General features: G+C 29.2%; 1 protein-coding gene across 1 annotated transcript in view; it reads right to left on the bottom strand.

The window, feature by feature from the left end:
• smid (nuclear valosin-containing protein-like smid) overlaps window positions 1-9507 on the bottom strand; it is a 52315-nt gene extending 42808 nt beyond the window's left edge. Inside the window, exons 1-4 of the mRNA XM_075373798.1 lie at window positions 8846-9507; window positions 4656-4779; window positions 1053-1267; window positions 228-292 (exon numbers count right to left, since the gene is read on the bottom strand). Of these exons, the coding sequence (XP_075229913.1) occupies window positions 228-292; window positions 1053-1267; window positions 4656-4779; window positions 8846-9016 (575 nt within the window). The 5' untranslated portion in view covers window positions 9017-9507. The remainder of the gene's footprint in view (window positions 1-227; window positions 293-1052; window positions 1268-4655; window positions 4780-8845) is intronic.
• Between the last annotated feature and the right edge of the window lie 10972 nt (window positions 9508-20479).

Below are 20479 nucleotides of genomic sequence, written 5' to 3'. Positions count from 1 at the left end.
CAAATCATAATAAGCTGATGTAATAGATGTGTAATTTGTAACTTTAAACTGCTAATGTAATGCAGATTAAGTGAAATCTTCAAAAGTGCTAAGTAGGTAAGTATTCTTACTTTTAATTGACTCTGATGATTTCAATCATAATTAATTAATATATTATTCAATAAAATAATAAAATATTAAAAAAAAGTATATGTATAAAAAAGTATTGATAATGGATGCACACGTACCTCTGTGTGACCTTTTCATTTTCAAACATATTTACACCCATAGGACGTTTAACTCGATTCGGTCGCTAAAAAAACAAATAAAATAAAAATATTTTTATTAGTATAAAATTTAAAATTATTTTGTTATAAAAATAATGGTAATTTCATAAATTTTCAATAAATAAAACTGGCCAATTGACACAAAATTTTATAATATATATTTATATTTATTTTATTTTATATTTTATAAATATACATTACATTTAAAAATAGTAATTTATTTCTAATTACTTACGACACTTAATCTATTTTCATGAAACATTAAATAACAGTATTCCCAAATGTTAATTTATATTCACAGCTAATACAAATTATTTTTTTTATTTTTTCAACAGAATTTAATGAATCATTGATATTACGTAATTTAAATAATAAAAACCTTTTCCTGGCATATATAACTATCAGAGATTTATTGATCAAACAGTACTAGATCACTGAATGGAAGATGTTTTCTTTATTTTAATTTAAAAAAAGAAACAACATAATTCAAATTTCACAAGAGTTTATGTCATAGAATAAAAGAGTGCACATTGACCTGTAACTATAGATTCATATTTAGAACTGCAAAACACAGAAGGCTTTCTGTTCAGGAGTCACCCCATCTTTTCAATGGTGTTGTCAAGCAAAAAGATAGGTAATCAATTTATAGTTAAGCACACCACTAAAACTGTCCTTTTAGCTCTAGTCTTAAATCAACACATATCTCATCCAACAGATATTATAACAAATTAAACTGATATGTTTTTACACATCCAGTCTAAGTCTGTAAAAGCAAAGCATCCTCACCTCCGGTATATCTTCATACATTTCTTCATCATCTTCTTCCTCTTCTTCTTCTTCTTCTTCTTCATCATCATCATCCTCATCTTCTAAACCAGAAATATCTTCATCTTCTTCCTCATCTTCATCTTCTTCAAAATCTTCATCCTCACCCTCTGTATCATCTGACAAGTTAGAACCAATATTATTCTGTCCATGCCTTTTGAGAACAGTAGCAAATGCTGAAAAACAGATGATACATTTAAATATATTACAATATATCAAAATTCATAGAAACAAACACTTAGTCTGAGTAATAATAATCATTTTTTTTTTTTTTTAATTAACTAAACCTTCATGAATCATACACATAAAAAAGCAAACAGAATACTTAATAATATTAATTTTACTTCCTGATTTTCTGCTTTCTCCTATGTCAAACGTATTTTATCAGCGCACTATCACTTCATCAGTCACAATTTTTTCAATAAGTAATACATTAAAAATGTTTAAATGTTTTAAATTTTTTTTTAGAATAATAGATGAAAAACATGCTCTCTCAGGCACGTTTGATTAGTACTTTCCCTACAAAATTTTACCATTTACTTATTCCACAACCTAAATAAATTTATTCCATACATCTAAGCAATGAGAAGTTAGTAATAAATGTAAAAATCTGGTATATTTTTTCTTGTAATCTTGTAAAATGTTATAATCTTTTTCCAGATTACCATAATCTCAACAAAAAAATGGCATAAGATGGAACTTCTAATGCTCTATCGCAAAAACCATGGTAGCTTTTCATTTTTAACAGCCTTAGATCACACAAATTCAAATAGTAGTCATTAATGTCGTATTTTTTTCAGTTATGAGCAAAAAAAATATAGTATTTTATTTTAATTGTATCTGAAAGAATAATAACTGAATCTTGAAATAATCTACGTAAAAATATTTGTTTAAATGAATGATAAAATTGTATGGCAGAAGCTTTCATTAATAGAATATTTTTTAAGAGAATAGTTATAAAAAATTCCTCTTATAAAATTATGATTCTAATTCATATACAAAACTAAGAGACCAGTCAATATAACAGAAATACATAGTAGTGATAAAATTATAAAAACAAATAGACTATAAAAATGGAAAACTGAAGAAACTAAAATCGAGCATTGTACAATGTACCCACCCATCCAAAAGCAATAACAAGCTGTATGTCACCTATACCCATATATGGCACAAATGTAATATACATTAAGTTGTTCACCTTAATTATTCTGCTACTTGCATAATCTGTTACTAACCTCACAAATCATTTACTAATAAAGTGATTCTTGATAAATTTTGAAATGACTGATTATTAAATTAATAATTGTAATTTAAATCATTGCTCCAATTACTTTTTTCAAATTTTATACATTCATTAATTTAATCATAATATATTATGATTAAATTACCCAGAGGTAACGTTACCTCTGGGTACTGCTAAATGTGTCAACATAACGATCCGTCGGTACTCTAAGAATCTATAGTTTACAAAATTCACCACTCAATGGTGTTGCTATAAAGGGACACAAAGTGGTTATTTTCTGAAAGCATATACATCAATGTATATGTAGACATAGACTTCGTTCCAATATTAAAAAATTAAATGGAAATATGGAATATCACTTTTCCAAAGTTCGGCAAATGTTGTACAAGTACATTTATTTCACAGATAATTCTTATTTTGGGTTATAATATAATTTTGTATTGTTTCTCCATACATTTCTTTGTTATATTTTTCACTTTGTTTCTTTGAGTTTTGGTTTTTCATTGCGTAAAATGTTTGCAACACCAGGAACTAGTAGAGAAACCTAACCAATCGCGATATTTGTGAATATTTTGACAATGAGAGTGAAATGGAGAGTGAATCAGACAATGAGGCAATCAATAATATAATGGATGAAAGTGAAAACGAAAGAAGCAAGATGCTGAGTAAGCACATCAGAAGAAAGAGAAGATCAAGAACCGTCACATTTTACATGGTGTGCAGTGAAGGATTTCATGGGGAGTGTTTTCCTAAACATAAATGTTAAGAAAATATTTCATAAAACTAATATGTAGGCTTTGTTATCAGGCTTCTGGAAGCCATAATTTTGTAAATAGTGATCCACTTTTCATAATTTTTATCTTATTTTATCCAGAAATTCATGTAAATATTTGCATTCATTAGTGCTTTTTTGTAACTGTTAGTGACTTTATAGAATATGGAAAAATAAACATTTTAGTAAATTTGACCATCCAAAACTAAAATGTACGATAAATAAAAACAGGGTAAAATGTTATAATTTCTGGTGATAATCATATTCTGCAAGATGTTTTTGTTAAGTGTAAATTTATTCATATTTTTTTGACTGAATAATGCATGATTTATTGTTTTGAAATACCACATTACATACCACACTTAAAACACCTGACATTTTTAGCATACCCCAGCCCAAAATGCTTGACGGTGAAAGGGTTAAATCATAATATGTAACTTTACAAGTATCTGAGATTTGAGTTATTAATTAAAAAAGACATATGACTTCTACATTTGAAAAGCTACATTTATTTTATTTTAACTGTCATCCACATACCTAGGTTTCAGTTCATCATATACCTGAAAAATTTTTTTAATGTGTTTCATGAAATATTCTTCATGATATGTGTTCACAAGATCAAGTTAACATTATAAGCGAAATAAATGTGAACTAAGACTTCTAAATCATAAGTTAGCTCAACAGTTATATATTTACAAGTACAGACGGATATCAGGATTTAATTTTGCTTCCTTTATTTACAGAATATTTAGTTATCATTAAATTTATTATAATATTTCTTTTGTTATTTTATAATCTATTTCATTGTCTTTATATTTATTTTTCAATGGTTAAGACATAAATAAAGACAAGCCTGCAAATATGAGAAAACCATACATTCATACCCCAAAAAAACTATTAAATACTTTGATATGAGAAAAATAATACGTAGATTACTTCATCTACAATCATAAGATGTCAGTTTCACATTTTCCCACATGTGAAGTTAAGCTGGTTACTACAGATTGATGCTGACCGCAGCACTGAGCTGATCAAGTGCAGATACAATTTTAAAATGGTCATGCTATAATAGTGATAAGTTACAGCTATGACAGTGAAGTTACACAAGGTAACTTCATAAAAAGTTCCAGTAATATTTTTATTGTACAAAAACTATGTCTAGAAGTTTTGTGTACATTATTCAAAAAATCTTCCTTCCGCTAGTATACTTTTGTCAAACTTCACAAACATTTTGAAAAAATGTCTGAAAACATTCATAATTTTTAAAGGAAAAACATGATACTGGCCATTATTGTGACACGATATTAAGTGCTGCCAACTTATCAAATAATTTCATACTGCAATTACTATTTCAAATAGAAGTTTAGCTTTATAAAGCTGCTTAAAAAACCAATTCTTTCCAGCTGAGCCTAAGCAAGGATATACAGCATGCAATAACAAAAATTCTAATTAGTAACCCCAAATAGTAAGATAGAATGTTATCTAATTACTAAATTTAGGAAAAACGTCTCTAAACACAAAAAAAAAATGCTATGATAAAAATAAGTACCTTTTTCAACAACAGATTTAAAAGGACCTCTTTTCTTTCTACCATATTCTCTATATAATTTTCTTAAATCATCAACCATTTCATCCACATCTACATGTATTTTATCTTTGTTTTCTTCCAAATACTAAAATCAAAAAATAAATAACAAATAAATTAAACAATTAATAGATAAAACCTTATCTTTTTAAAGAAAGCAAATAAAAGCTTCAAAAACTTTCTAAAGATTCAACATTAAACTGCACAAAAATGAAGTAACTGAACAAATATTCTACCACAAAAACTATTCTTCCAACGTAATCTAAATGATACTGAATATGATAAAAAATTAAGAGTTATTGACTTTTTTGTATTATATGAGTAGTTTTGTCTGGCGTCTGTGTAAATGAATAATCTATTGAGGATTGGGAAGATTTTTTTTGTAGCAAATATCTCAAAAACTGTTGTGTTCAGCAAAATATGTTATGACCTTCTATTTAAACTTATAAATTTTCCCAATAATTTGTTATTTTACAAAAATTTTAGCTCATATTTATGAATCCTTGCAGAGAAGAGCACTTTCTATTGTTATTTTTTTGTAATCTACCAGAAAACTATGATCTAATAAAAACATTTAAGATTTAGAAACATTATTTCTCTACCACTTGCTTTTTTTTAATGTATTTTTAGAATTTACAGAATTAATAGATAAAATACACAAGAAATTAATTATTTTTTAATATTTGTGTGGCAAAAAATAATTACTTATGATGAAGGTAGTCAAAAACTACCTTCCTCTACCTTAACTATTATAACATGAGTTTTTTTTATTTAAATTTTCTAAAATAAAAAACTTAACTTTTTTTGGAAAAACGTGGTATTCTGATAAGATTTTTATAAGTAAATAATAACTAATTATATTAAAAAATTCAAATTATTTAAAAATGTTTCTAAAATATACTCTGGGCCATCTGAAATGGACCTTATAAAAAGAAAGAAATTTGTTCATAATGAAGTGATTAATGGAGTCATAATATTCCTCTGCTTGGTGGAAGCATCTCACAAAAGATCATCTATCAAAACAAAGTCTATAAAAAGGTGTAATTTATAATAAAAAAAAAGAATTACAAATTAAGGGTAAAAAAATTAAACTACTGCATTACATCTGCTTTTAACCATGTTGATGCACAATTAAATATTTAATTTCAAATTATAGGAAGCTCATCAAATTTATATATAATTTTTATATAATTTCAAATTATAGGAAGCTTGACGTGCATGATGGGAAAGGCTTCTTGCTCTATTGTCGACAGTCACAGTACATTAACCTCTCCTCTGTACTGTCAGCAATGCCAACACTACTTCAGACAATCCAATTAGAACTACTGCACATCAATTCACAATTCAAAACTTAACAAGTAATATCTACCATTAGTCTTGGTGAAAATTTAATATTTAGTTAATGAATTTATACTCTATAACAAATTAGGTTAATGCTAATATTCTGTAAAAAGAAAAAAAAAATTATTTTACTTTAAATGATATGCAAATATACATAAAAATAATATTATAATAATTAATGCATGACAACAAATATTATTTTCTTGGAAATTAGAACAAAGGATCTTTAATTAATATAACCAACAAAAACAAAAACACACGGTACTTACGTATTAACGCCACTGCAGCTACAGGTGCTGTTTAGGTTATGTTGATTTCATGCACTGACAAATCGTACGTATATCAAAATAACCTAACTAAATATAACCTATGCTCGCTAACCTCTTAACATTAAATATGCATAATATATAAAACTTATTAATAATATAACCTTAATGCTATACCACCGAAATGCAATTAATGTTAATCCACCAAAATTCGATAGACTACTTTGTTTTTAAATAAAGCTGTAGCTGCGGTGGCGTTAATACGTAAGTACCAAACACACTTTCAATAAGCAAAAACAATAAAAACAAATATTCAAAAAAAGGAATCAGTGTCAAAAGAAAAGATCAGCGAAGTGGTAATTACACAGGGTTTTGAATACATCTAGAATGTTTTGCATATTTATTTAATCATTGATCAAAATATATATCACAGTAATCATAAATAAAAACTTTTAACTGGTCATGAATGTGGCCAAACTAGTTGAATGAACAGTAAGACTAAAAACCTTACACATATAAATATTCATGGCAATTAATTATAAAAATTGATAATACAAAAACATTACAATCTGACAGCCTAAAAGCTTATTTTGTAATGAAAAAAAAAACTGAAATAAAACCACATTAAGTAAAGCATTATCAAGCACTCCGTACAAGGAAATTTAATCAGCGATTTCAGAGTTGTGTAATATATTTGACTGCATACATGCTATCCCTCATTAAGAATTTTGCTACAATAATATTTCATAAAGCAACCTATTTCACTATTTTAGCTAAACATTTGTGTTCATTTATATAAGCACTGCATGGGTTAAACAATACAAATGTTTAATTAAATATAAGTTTTAAATAAAAATAAACAACAAACTTTACTACAATAATGAATTTATTATTTTTGCCATTATTTAATTTATTAATTTGCCATTTCTTTGAAATGGCAATACTTACCCACATACAATGTAAATTAAATGTACATAAAAGATATACTTCTGTATACCTTTTTCTAAATCAAAATGCGGACTATAAAGGAAAATGATTAAGGTTGGATAAAAAGTAGAAACATTAAGTGTTCACAAACAGATGACCTCTTATTTTCATTATTAATATTACTGTTATCAAAATCATTTTAGTAAATGAGTTAATAAAGCTTTTTCTTTATTTCCATTAGAACCATCTTTTTTAAATGCTATAAAAAATAACAATATCCAACAAAGGGGCATTAAATTTAGATTTAGTAAAATTCAAACAATATCATTGGAAAGCTATTTGTAGTTGATAGCAATTTATTAAATATGTTTATTTATTTTAATTAAATGAATGGTTTAATTGTATGCATTTATTTTCAAAATTTCATTTTTTGCTATACTATCTACAAAAATTAAAATGCCTTTACAATTAGGCCATGTATCAAACATTACACCACATGTGAAAACTGTAATGAATTAGCAACAGTAATCAATCAGTAAAAAACAAATTATAACACATAATTACTTAATTTAATTTTTATTCAGCTACTTCCAAAGTATTCATTTTGGAAGTTCAAAATACAGGTAGAGCAAGACTACCTAATCTAAAAAAAACCAGGCTTTACCCTTCTTGCACTAAAATTTTCTCATGCAAGCAAAAGTACTGGTCCAAATCCATTTCCTAATACTGGGAGATTAATATGCACTTACTAATTACATAATAAATCTATCACAATACAAGGTGTCCAACTTCCAAATCAAGTTGAAATTTTGTAGCATCAAAATGATTATAATTCAAGCTGTGAAAAAATCACAATAGTACACAATTATATAAACAAATTTTGATAATGTATATTAATTTTTGTGATATCTTCAGCAGCACAAGCTGTCCAGGTTGCAAGACTAACTTAATGTTGTTCATTCATAATCCTCACACCAAAGTGATGGTTTCTTTTAAAATAATACAAATCACAATTAATGTTTTAAATAACTGGAAATATTCTTCTGTAATATACTAGGCCAAAACATACAGCCATCAGTCTTCAAGACATAAAAACGTCCTGAAAAATGTTTCACGACGTTTTTAGTCCTGAAACATTTATGTATTCTCAGGAAAGAAAACTGAGAATACAATTTTATTAATTTTTCTTTATCCAAATAATGCATTAATAATTAAAAACTTCACTTAGGTATACTACCATATGTATATATATATATATTTAATAATTCTACAAATAATTAAATTCCAGAATACTACGGATACAGCAAAGAAAAATGTCAATAAGCTTGGTCTTACAGCCTGAACACACACAAATCAAACCTGACTAATATAACATTGTAAATCATTTAAGATAACCAATTTAAACAATGTCACAAAGAAATTAAACAAGTAATAGTACGACTAACTAGAAAATGTTAGATAGGCCGTTTCATTAATTACAAATCAATTTTTAAGCTTACTTTGTCAACTTCTGAAATCAGTTATCTACGAGGTTATGAAATAAATTCACAAAAAACATCAATATAAGCATTGTCATAAAAAAATCTAGCAACCGAAATCACAAAAAAATATTTTACTTACATCCTCTACACGTGGTATAATCAACGGATCTGCAAAATAATTAGACATATTCTTTAACTTTTTCGTCTTGAAATTATGTATCTTCAGTTCTTTATTTTTGGCAATCTTTTTGCCTACTTTTATCGTCGCAGTTTTAGATCTAGAATTATCATCTAATGAGATTTTTCCCATATTTTTTAATTTTTTAAATTATTAATGTATTAATGAAAACGTTTTTCACTAACAGCCACTCGTGTTCATTGAGCAGCTAAATACACACACATGAAAAACAATGAAATCAAACTTTCATTTACAGCACAGTAACAATAAACAGAATAATACCCAACAAAAGAAAATCAATTCTTCAAAACTTAAAACTTCAAAAATAAGCACAATCAAAATCAAAAATAAATAACACCCCACTAACAACTCGCACAATTCTTTCCCACCGAGAACTATCACTAACTCGCCGTAATGTGTAAACTACAAGCAATCTAGCCACCTTAACAACCCTTAAATTCATTTGTTGCAATAGGTTACTGATTTTTAAAAAACGTAGAACATCTTTTTTTAAGAAGAAAAGATTAGCGCCAGAAAAATATACTTAGTCAAGTGAATGGCAACATAGCAAAGTAAACCACGCTAACAACACTAAATATAGTTTAGTGGTATTGCGCAATTAGCATGTAAGTAGACACGTACACAATCGGTAAGCGTGATTGAACCCGGCATTTTATTCTGGTTTTCCTTAATATTAATGTAATTGTTGTTAAATAACTATAGACTTTCCGATATTATAGGAAACAATCATGTACAGTTATTAAAAAAAAATCGGCGAGGCTGTGTCGGGGCGCCCGACCGTTGCTTTAACGTGAAATGTTACAGACCTTGGATGAAGTTCCTCCGGGCTACAGACCAACCAACTAATCTTTAGAGTTAAATGGAAGAGCCAATATCGTATTTTTTTAAACAAAACTGAAAATTTCCAGTGGAAAATTTAAGTTCCTTCATTTGGCCAACTCTACAGATAAATTGGTCGGTCTGTATGCAGCGAGTAACTTTTAGTGTATTGAATTGAAATAAAAAAGATAGATTGACTTCGTACTAAATTTAATTTTAACATAAAGCAGACACTACATGATATTTATTTCGACTAATATTCGACGACAATTTTGTTCAAAATTGGTCTGTGATACGAGAAGTAATGTCATAAGGCATAATACGCAGCGGTAGAAGTGCTCGCGCCGTCGGCGTCGTTCACTGAGCGCACCGTGTCAGCTTCGCGACGCTTCCGAAACAGCTCGCTCGCTCGTCACCTGACAGTGGGGTACCTGTGCGTTACTCATAATCTCCCCTTTCCAACGATATCTGTAATTTATATTTCCGGCCGGCTGGCTTTTGCGCGGGCTGAGGCTAATATATAGAATTTTTACATTTTTTACACATAAATATTGTCCAAAATACATTTATTATTACTTAAATCGAACTGTCTCGATAAACTCTAAACACAAACACACGAATCACCGACTTAATCATGTCTAAGTCATGAGCTACACTGAATGGAAATGAGCGAGAGCACCAGTTTTGGTCGATCTGCGTTGTACCTCCTCCCTGGCAGCCCGCTCACCAGTGACACATTTAAGTTATAAAATGACACCGCATTTACGCCTCCGATACAAATAGTTACAGAGGTATTAAGGCAGGGCAATATAGACCTTTCTGTTACGCTACAAATTTCTGTTCTGGTACCCGTATGTTTCGGTGTGATTTTAAAGAGGTTTCACATTATTAACTACTTTAACTATTTATTTAAAAATATAAACTTTTTAAATGCCAAACCAAATTCAATGTTCTCAAAACGTATGAATCGTTTAAATACGATTTTCATCATCAACCATAAACAAAAATATAAATGATTACTTATTTCAAAATACCTCCTATCCAAAGTATTTAAAAACCTGTAAATCATAAATATGCAAAACAAAATGTAGATAATGAGGTAAAATAAAAAAAAAAAAACATTAAAAAATTCACTTAATACCATAAAATTAGTTAATTCAAAGTTTATTGACCACATACAAGCATTTAATTATGCAAGTTGTAAGTGAATGATATTGGTTTCATTCATATAAAACTCCCTGATCCCTTAAAATCTCAAAATATGGAACTGAAAAAACCTTTTGATAAAATTATTGTTCATTATTTTGATTTATAGAAAGGCAAACCTTAAATACCACAATATTAAGAATTTTTGTGATAAGCAGATCCAAAAGATACTGTTTCTTCCTTTAGAAAAGTTAACTTTGTATCGCTTTCAAATCAAATAGTTTTGTCAGTATCAGAAACTTAATAAGATTTACAAAAGAGCACATAATCATATGCACTTCTCCCTCATTAAATACAGATTCAATAATTAGTCTAAACCTTGCAAACCAATCTTTCCTTACAACAGCGTTTCTCAACCTTTCAGTATTTGCAAACCAATCTTCAGTCATAATTTTCATCACACCCCCCTCTCATACAATAGCAATGTACTTTGAGTATTTTGACGCTAAAGCTACACTACAACCTTAATTGCAAACCTTACAAATTACCAAGAATAAGTAAATTTATTGATATTTGACAATACCAATCCGCTGCATGACAAAACCAGAATTGATGCCTCTCTATTGCTCTCTGTCTTACATCCACCATATCGGACATTCTTGCATCTTCGTGAGAAGTTCTGATTTGTCTCGAACATTCTGGAACGTCTGTGCAAACATGAATAAATGCTGCACCTTATTCAATTCCAGCCAGTCTCAGTCGAGTCGATCCTTTTATCGCTATTGAATCTATTGTGAATGTGTATGTTGTAATTTTATGGATAAATTTTTAAGTAGGCGTAAGGAAGCATTAGATGGTAGTGAAGCATCAACAAGTCCACAGACGAGCATAGTTCCGAAAATAAAATCATGAAAATATTCTCAAGAACATTTAAATTTTGGTTTTACCAGTACTGAAGTAAATGAAGAAGAAAATCCCCTGCATGTCATTTGCTCAAAAATTTTGGCAGCAGACAGCATGAAACCTAAAAAAGACGTGGAAACGCTTCTTAGCGAATACATTAACAAACCTCAAGTATTCTTCAAATTAAAATTAAAATCATATGAAATGAAAACATCATTTTTAAAAAAACTTTGTGAATGAAAAAGCTTTATTTGCCTCTTACAAAGTTTTATGTAAAACACCCAATGTAAAAACCCTCACACCAATGGTGAAGAGCTAACAGCTGCAATTGAGATTGTAGAAACTATGTTTGGAGATAATTTTGCCAAACAATTGCAGTTCATATCTCTTTCAAATGATACTGTTGCCTGTCGAATTGATGACATAGCTGAAGATGTACAGCATCAATTTTTCAGGAAGTTACTTTCAATTATGCTTGATGAGGCAACAGATAGCAATAAATATGCTCATTTCATTGCCTATGTCTCATTTTGTGATGGTATGTCAGCAGTAGAACTCCTTTTCTGTAAACCAATAGAACTCAAAACAACAGCACCCGAATTATTTGCTATCTTAAATGATTTTATAAATGAGGCAAACATAGAGTGGAAAAATTGCATCGAAATATGCACCGATAGTGCTCACTGAACATCTGGAAGATTCCAAAGTATAAAAGCAATTGTGAAACAAAAATCTCCACAATGTGGACACATTGCATGATCCACAGAGAAGCTCTGGCTTCCAAAGAAATGAGTCCTGGTCTGAATATTGTGATAATGACGGTTGTAACCGTAGTAAATTATATAAAAATGAGACCCCTAAAATCAAGAATCTTTTTTGCACTTTAGAAAGACATGGGTGCAGTACATCCTGATCCCGTAGGTAAAAAACAACTCCCATGTGACAGTTTCAGTTGCCATGCTACCCCCGTCTGTACCTAGCCCTTATGGGCTTTACCGGAGGTCATCTTTAGTACCTAGGCAATGACATCTTTCAGTCAAGGCATAGCCAGGATGCCACCAGTGCAAATGCCACAAGTGACATTCCCATCGGTATACTATTAACTAACATAAACTCCAAATAAAACACATCTAGCCAAGTTTCAAATAAGACTGAATGACTTCCTGAGAATGAAGGAACTGAACTCTACCTACCCAAATGATAAGAAGGAGTCTGACACACAATGAATCATAAAACGCAACACAAAAACACTAACACAACACAACAATAAATAATGTAACATAAAACATAACTAATGAAAAACAAACAAATCTGTAACCAATTAGAAACAAAAACAGCATAGTTTTGCAAACCATAAAACAAAACATTAACACAAAGATGGAAAGTCCAAGCAGAACGTCACCCCTTCAGCGATCCTTTCTTTCACCAAATATGCTGGGTGCAATACATTCAGCATTACTATTTTATTGCGAGGCAAAATAGTTATCACATGGGGCATTTTTACAATGTGTTTATGAATTAAGAGATGAAATCGCCATTTATCTATAAGAGAAAAACCAATTGGAGGCCGAGAAGTTTCGAGATGGTTTATTTGTGATGGAATTGAGCTACTTGGTCGACATATTCAAGAAATGAAATACCTTGCATCTTCAACTTCAAGGAGCAAATACAATTATGTTGATATAAGTAATATAAAGTTAACGCTTTTTGTAGAAAATTGGAATTGTGGAACAAGTCTTAATCAAAAAAACTACAAATTTTTGCAATGTGGATGAATGTGTTAAAACTTACAAGGCTGAAGAACAACTTGTGAAAGTTGTTTTTGTAACCATTGAAAATCATTTAGCCACGCTGGCAAAGAATTTTAAAAAGTACTTTCTTGCTGATGACAACTTGATAGCAAGTTATCAGTGGGTTAGGGATCCATTTAAAAATACTCCCAAAGGGCCCTCAACTGCCAAAGAAGAAATCTTCAAAGATTTCATGGCAAGTGACAAAATCAAAATACAATTTAGTAATAAATCACTCTCTGAATTTTCATCAGGTGTGTACAATTAGTTTTCTGCACTGAAAACAAGAGCATTTCATATACTATTGCCATTTTCAACATCCTACCTTTGCAAAACTGGATTTTCTGCAATGGCTGCTTTGAAGACAAAATATAGATCTCAGCTAAATATACAAAAAGAACTGTGTCTATTCCTAATATTAAACCTTCCTTCCAAAAATTTTCTCTGCAAGACAGGCCCAAGGGAGTCACTAATAATTATTAAACTTGTTTTTAATTTAGTATTGGTAAGTTAATTATTAAATACATTGTGCAATACTGATACAATCCTGTTCTTATCAGTGTAAATAAGTATTTTATAATTTATTATGTCAGAATATATTTTGTTTTGCTTTCCTTTCAATAAATTTTCTTTTCGATATGCTTGCGGCCCCCATTTAGTGTTATCACACATTCCTAGAGGGGCACGCCTCATGGGTTGAGTAACACTGCATTACAACACTGAGATAAAAGTACAGAAATGATGATCATCACAGCCAAGCTACTGTAGAATTCACTCTCATAATATAGAAATTGATATTCAAAAACATATAAGAGAACCAGATTTGAATCCTGCAAAACCTATTAGCAGGATTACATTCATCATAATGCTGTGAAAATAATTAAAATATGCAGAAAATTTTACAATGCACCTTTGTAGAGCAGTAACCAACCACCAAAATAGTATCAGGCCAAATTTTGTGATGGAAAAGCTTGAACTTATTGGTATTTATAGAAATCTGCAATAATTTATACCAGAGAAAACAAAATTTAATTCTTCAAAATACAGGGTCTTTATAAAAGAATGATGGGGTTTTGAACATGGATTAAATGAAAACAAAAATACTTTTTATCAAATTTGTCATCTCAAAAAGTTTTTTTACGTAACTAATAAATTTCAATATGTGCACCAGTCACTCGGTAAATCATAAAAGAATGGTGGGAATTCTGTAATTCAGATCAAGGCAGTAATTCAGTCTCAGTTATGGTCGACCTGAGACTGTACAAGACTACATACACTTCACTTACATTTACACATATCATCCTCTGAAATAATACCTTACGATAGTTCCAGAGGCTAAACAGAAAAAAGAGAGATCAAGGCAGTATGGAAATTTTGAGAAGCTATGTTAGTAACCTCCAACCCAAAAGTTTGTAACACCAATTCAAACCACCACAGCAGTTTTTGTATTGTTGCTGAGGTGTGTTTAGTTCGTTACTATGCTCACTGTTCAAGAAAAAGCAAAGTGTGTTTTGTGGCAGGCTGAATTAAAGTGCATAATTTTAGTTCAACATGCATTTCAATTGAATACGGAAAGACCAATCACATGAAAATAATATACAGAGTTGGTTCAAACAGTTTGAAGAAACTGGATCTGTTCTCAAGGAAAAATCAGCTGGTGCATCACAAGTATCAGACGAACCTGTTGAATGAATTAAGACCATCTGCAATCAGAAGTTCTAACTAATTCATCTCTGGTCAAACCCTCAAGTTGGATATTTTGAAAATAACAATTCACAAAGTTTTACACAAAAGATTGAAAAATACATGACATACATCAATTAAAGGAAAGGATAAATGAAGTAATTGTAACTATAACAGATTTGTTAATTCGAGTGTGAGCAGAAACTGACGATCAATTGGAAATTTGCCAAACAACTAAAGGGTCCCACTATTCTTTTATGAAAACTTGCTAAGAAATTGTAGGATGATTTTTATTTTTGTCATCAGTATTGGAAGATAGTCTAATAAATAACTATTCTTTACTGCAAAGAGCAATTCATTTTAAAATGAATTAAAAGTATGAAATTCATACTTAACCCAGAGTAGATTTTCTTCAAGTTAAAATCGTAAGTCAGTTAGCTAGATCTTTACCATGTTTGTAGCATCAAATTTCAAAGTACCAAAACTTGTTTGTTGGAATAGTCCCAAACATGTTTTATTACATAAAATAAATATATGGTGTGTTTATTTGAAACAAACCTCAAATTTACATTTGCAGTTACACCAACAGATGAAAGGCAATGACAGCATATAATCATACCACACTCACAACTGAAAAACAGCAGTATTCCACGTTACATAACAGTTCTAAGGAATATTTACAGCGAGTGCATTATTCATTGGTAATCAAATCACTGGCATTTAATTTTATCATTGTGAAAATTATCAATTTCTATAAAGAATTTCAAACTAAAGGGAATAACTTAAAATTCTGTTGCTTACACAGAAATTTCTTTCAATTAATATTTTTGAATGACTGTATTAATTATATATACATGGCACTGTTGTGGTGACTGATATTTCTGGTTCTAATCATTGAAAATTGATGATTTTTTGTTTTAAGTGAGATTGCATGTTAAGATAAACAGGAAAAAGGATAAACAAAATTAACATTTTCTTCATGAATAGGTCATTTTAGTGGTATGCATTGTAATATTTGCAATCACTGCATTTTATAACAACTGAGATACAGTAATTTTTGCTGATCACACAGGCCATTTTTTCAATTTTTCCCCTACCAAAATCTGATGTGTTACTTTTTTTTTATTAATATTAGTATTCATAGGTTACATCACCTTGCCAAATTACAGTGGTATGAATTTTTCTGGAATCAATGTCTAATGCTCCTGGTCTATTTACTTTTTCAGATTTAACCACTAAATTAACAATTAAAAACCAAAGCAAAGGTTCAGTTTTACAGTCCTTACCCAGCTCAATGTCCAATCTGGTTTTAGTCTGTCAGTTATGTAATGCAATTGAAACATTAAATTTACTAAATAAAAATCAACAGCCAGCAATTTTTAAGTATTTGACTTATTTTCTTTAACAAAAAGTGAAGAAATTTCCTGCATTAACCAACAATAATGTCTAGTAAACATTATTTTTAAGAAATCATCAAAATAAAATTAAGTAGTATATCAAAGTTGAATTTTTCTTTGCCTAAAACACATACATTTTCATTTTACATAAATAGCAGACATATCTTTAATTATTTTCCACTTGACAATCTGCTATTTTAACTGCAGTCTGGAGTTTATATCATATGAAGAAAATCAAAATTTTTACCTCTACATATAACAATCTACTACAGAGACAAAAATGATTTAAGACGGCAATGACGCTACAACAGAAACGAAAATAATACCCTGCAGTAAAGTGGCATCCAGCATACAATAATTTTTCTTAACAGTAACTTACAATTGATTAGTATAATTTGTAAAGTACAATACTGTACAGGCTATCAGTCTAGTAAAAATCAAAGGAAGGCTTTTTTTTCTTTAAGTAACCAAATTGCAATACAAATATGTGTTAAGTTAATTTTATTTTCTTAATACTGTTTTTAAGATTATCAAAGTAATTCAAGTTTCTTCTATTAAAAAATTGTTCTTAAAATACAATAGTGAAAAATATTCAAATCTAATTTCAAGGCACGATAAGATTTAAATATAAAAGTTAAATAATTTATTTTTTTGACAATATGTAGTGTTCATTCACTTCATTATTTCTGTATTACTTTCTGGCATAATCTCTTGTTAATTTTACATTTAAAAATAGGCTATACTCTTACAGTGTTTTTGTTCTTGATTTTTCTTTACTGCATTTCCTTACTTTTCTTTTGAAACACTAGTTTTTTCAGTTTTGTTTTAACTATTATAATTTCTCAAATATAACACAGTTTTATTACTTTAAAAATTCAATAAATTTGTTTATGTATTATCATTTACATATATATATATATATAGTAACAAGTTTGGCGTAACAGATTCCTACCAATTAAGATAGTAGAAAAAAATATAATAATGGGAGGAATCCAGAAAGGGACTAAAAGAAACTCTTTTATAAAAGGTAACAGGTCCGTTTAACAATTGTCTTTTGTAATACTGCCCACTGATACACCTACACAGATTATCTGGTAATTCTCTGAAAAACACCAGACCAGGGTAGGAATTATATGGCAATGTGATGATGGCAGACTATCATTCTCACGTTTCGACTTGGATCCAGTCTGACAGGTAGAGTATAAATACTCCAGGGAAGACCAGTTAAAATCAGTCAAAATGAGGCGTTATGATATCAGTTACGTGAGTTTGAAGTGAAGATCATTCTGCGGTCTGTGAAGGAGCGAATTTCTAGTGCAGGTTTGATGCAATTAAGGTGACGTCAAGAGTAATTCCAGTATACAAAACCAGAAATGGTTCAGCAAGTTACGTAAGTGAAAGAGATAATGCACTAAATTTCATTCATAAATTGTTAGAGTAGTTTTATTTGTGAACAGCAAAAGTATATGCAGTGTAAATCCTTTATACTTGCCTATCTATTGTTATTAATACAAGATTAGTGGTTAAAAGTGTTAAGACTAACAGTTATGCTATCGTCTTTTATCAATAGGACTGAATTCTGCTTTTCATTAACTATCTGTGAATAAATAATGAAGATTACTCTTAATTTTATTTTATATGTAATCACAGTTTATTATTATTGTGGTTGTGATTACTATTTTTATTGATTTGTTTTTTTTATTTATGATTTTGTACTAATAAATTGTAATTATACAAATATTTTCAATTGTCAATCTAGCTGCGACATTACATAAATAATTTAGATAAACGAAATGCAATAAACCTTTTAAATTAAAAAAAAAATCTACATCAGTCAGATTTTTTTATAGTAAATTTCTATGATTTTTACTAAATTCAAAAATGTACAGGAATACAAAAATTAATGTCAAGTCTGTTTTATGCTTGCTGAGAGTACAAAAACTAGTTATTTTAAAAACTGAAATAATTATTTTTATTAGTTTTAGGATGCCCTGCATACAAGAGGGGTTAAAGAGATCACATTCTAAAATGGAAAATTCATTGCCATCTGAGCCAGTAACACTGACATCAGGAGGTACAACTTCAATCTCAATGACTGGAAAAGGAGATTCGATAAAGAGAAAAAAATTCAAAGAGCCGAAGAACTACAAGCTCTTTTTGAAGAAAGTGATGATACTTCTCTCTCATTAGATGAATGGTCAGGAGAATCTGACTTCTTAGAAAGTGGTGGTAATAATGAGGAAGCCATTGATGACCCACAACCTCTTTCAGGTAACACCCGCACACCAACCAAAAGAGGGTACCCAAAAAAAAGTAGGATATGTGCATGTAAAAAGATCCATAAGACATGATGTATCACTCCCCAGTTTGTTGGGTTACCAGCCTTGTGTCTGAGTAAATGTTTTGAAGAACATCACAAAACTATTCTATTAACATTATACCTATTTTCTTCCTTTTCAATATGTTCCCACAAAATTACTTTTTTTATATTTACACATTTTTATATGCTTTACTATATTACATACAAATTATGATGTTATTTTTGAATATAATGTATATTTTTTGTATTATGTGAATAAGTAGTTCTAATAGAACTACTTCTGTCATTTACAATTATGTTCATCAATTTAAAAATCTATTCATTCAAAATTTAAAGTTTTTGTTCTTTGTGTTTTACATATAGACAAATATGCTACAGTATAAACAAAGTACTTATAAAAAATGCATCAAACTGTTCACTGTTAATTATTGCTAACCGTCGATTCAAATAAAAATATATCACATTTACATACCATATGTAATAGAAAAATCAATAACTTTATGTAAAACGTCCTAAAAAAAAAGAAATATGTATCAAGCACTTTCAGGCCGATGGCATTTGTACAATGAATAACTTGTGGGTGAAATCCAATACATAATCTACATTTTTATAAATTTTTAATATATAATTTCCGGTTAGACTTAAGATTACAGAGAAAAAAATTGTTTATTAGCTGTTGCATTCATGAAACACCGACGAAATGGGTTAACATGGACTACAATAGTCATTGAATAAATTACAAATACTAGTGCTTATTGTAATCCATTAAGATAAAATTAAAAACAATAAAAATGGGGTTTTATTTAAATTTAAGTATACCTTTATTGAAAAAAAAATTAGTCAACCACTAAAATTTTTATTTTTTTGCAGCATTGAAGTGCTAGATGAAATCATACTGCATTACTTTATCTACCTTCCAATTTTGTTATTCCCTTTAATAGGCTCACTGTAGTTTTTGGTCATGTTACATCAAAAATTTCAATAACAAATATTCAATGAGAGTAGTTCAAATCCCCAATTTTATCTAATATTTACTCTTTAGAAGCATCAAAAGATACTTTCTACTATTTCTACAATAATTTTTTAACATAATGAACATTATAATTTAATTTTTGCTCATTAACCCCTTTGTGATTTCGTTTATAAAAATGAATTTATGTTCTATTTTTTTGCATGCAAAACATATTTTATTACACACAGTCACATACAATATTCACAGAATTTCAGTCACATGTAATACAAAATATATACATAATTATAATAATAAAATGTCATGATATAATATGGTGCTAACAGTCTTACTACACAGTAAATAAACTGTCCATTACAGACGGGTCAGATGTTTATGATCAACACACATGAAAATCCCTCAACTTAAACTGTATTAACCTTTCCCCATCACAATGATCTACGGTTGATTAGCGCTCCGCAAAAATATGTTTGTATCTGATTGCCTCCCTTCATAGTCTTATGCTACCCTCTGGCGAAAAAAATTTCAAAAAATTACAGTATATTA

The sequence above is a fragment of the Lycorma delicatula genome, chromosome 8, assembly GCF_047948215.1.
Source record: "Lycorma delicatula isolate Av1 chromosome 8, ASM4794821v1, whole genome shotgun sequence".
In the NCBI taxonomy this organism is placed as follows: Eukaryota; Metazoa; Arthropoda; class Insecta; order Hemiptera; family Fulgoridae; genus Lycorma; species Lycorma delicatula.
Note: the sequence above shows the minus strand (reverse complement) of the source record. Positions and strands in the feature narration are given on the sequence as shown.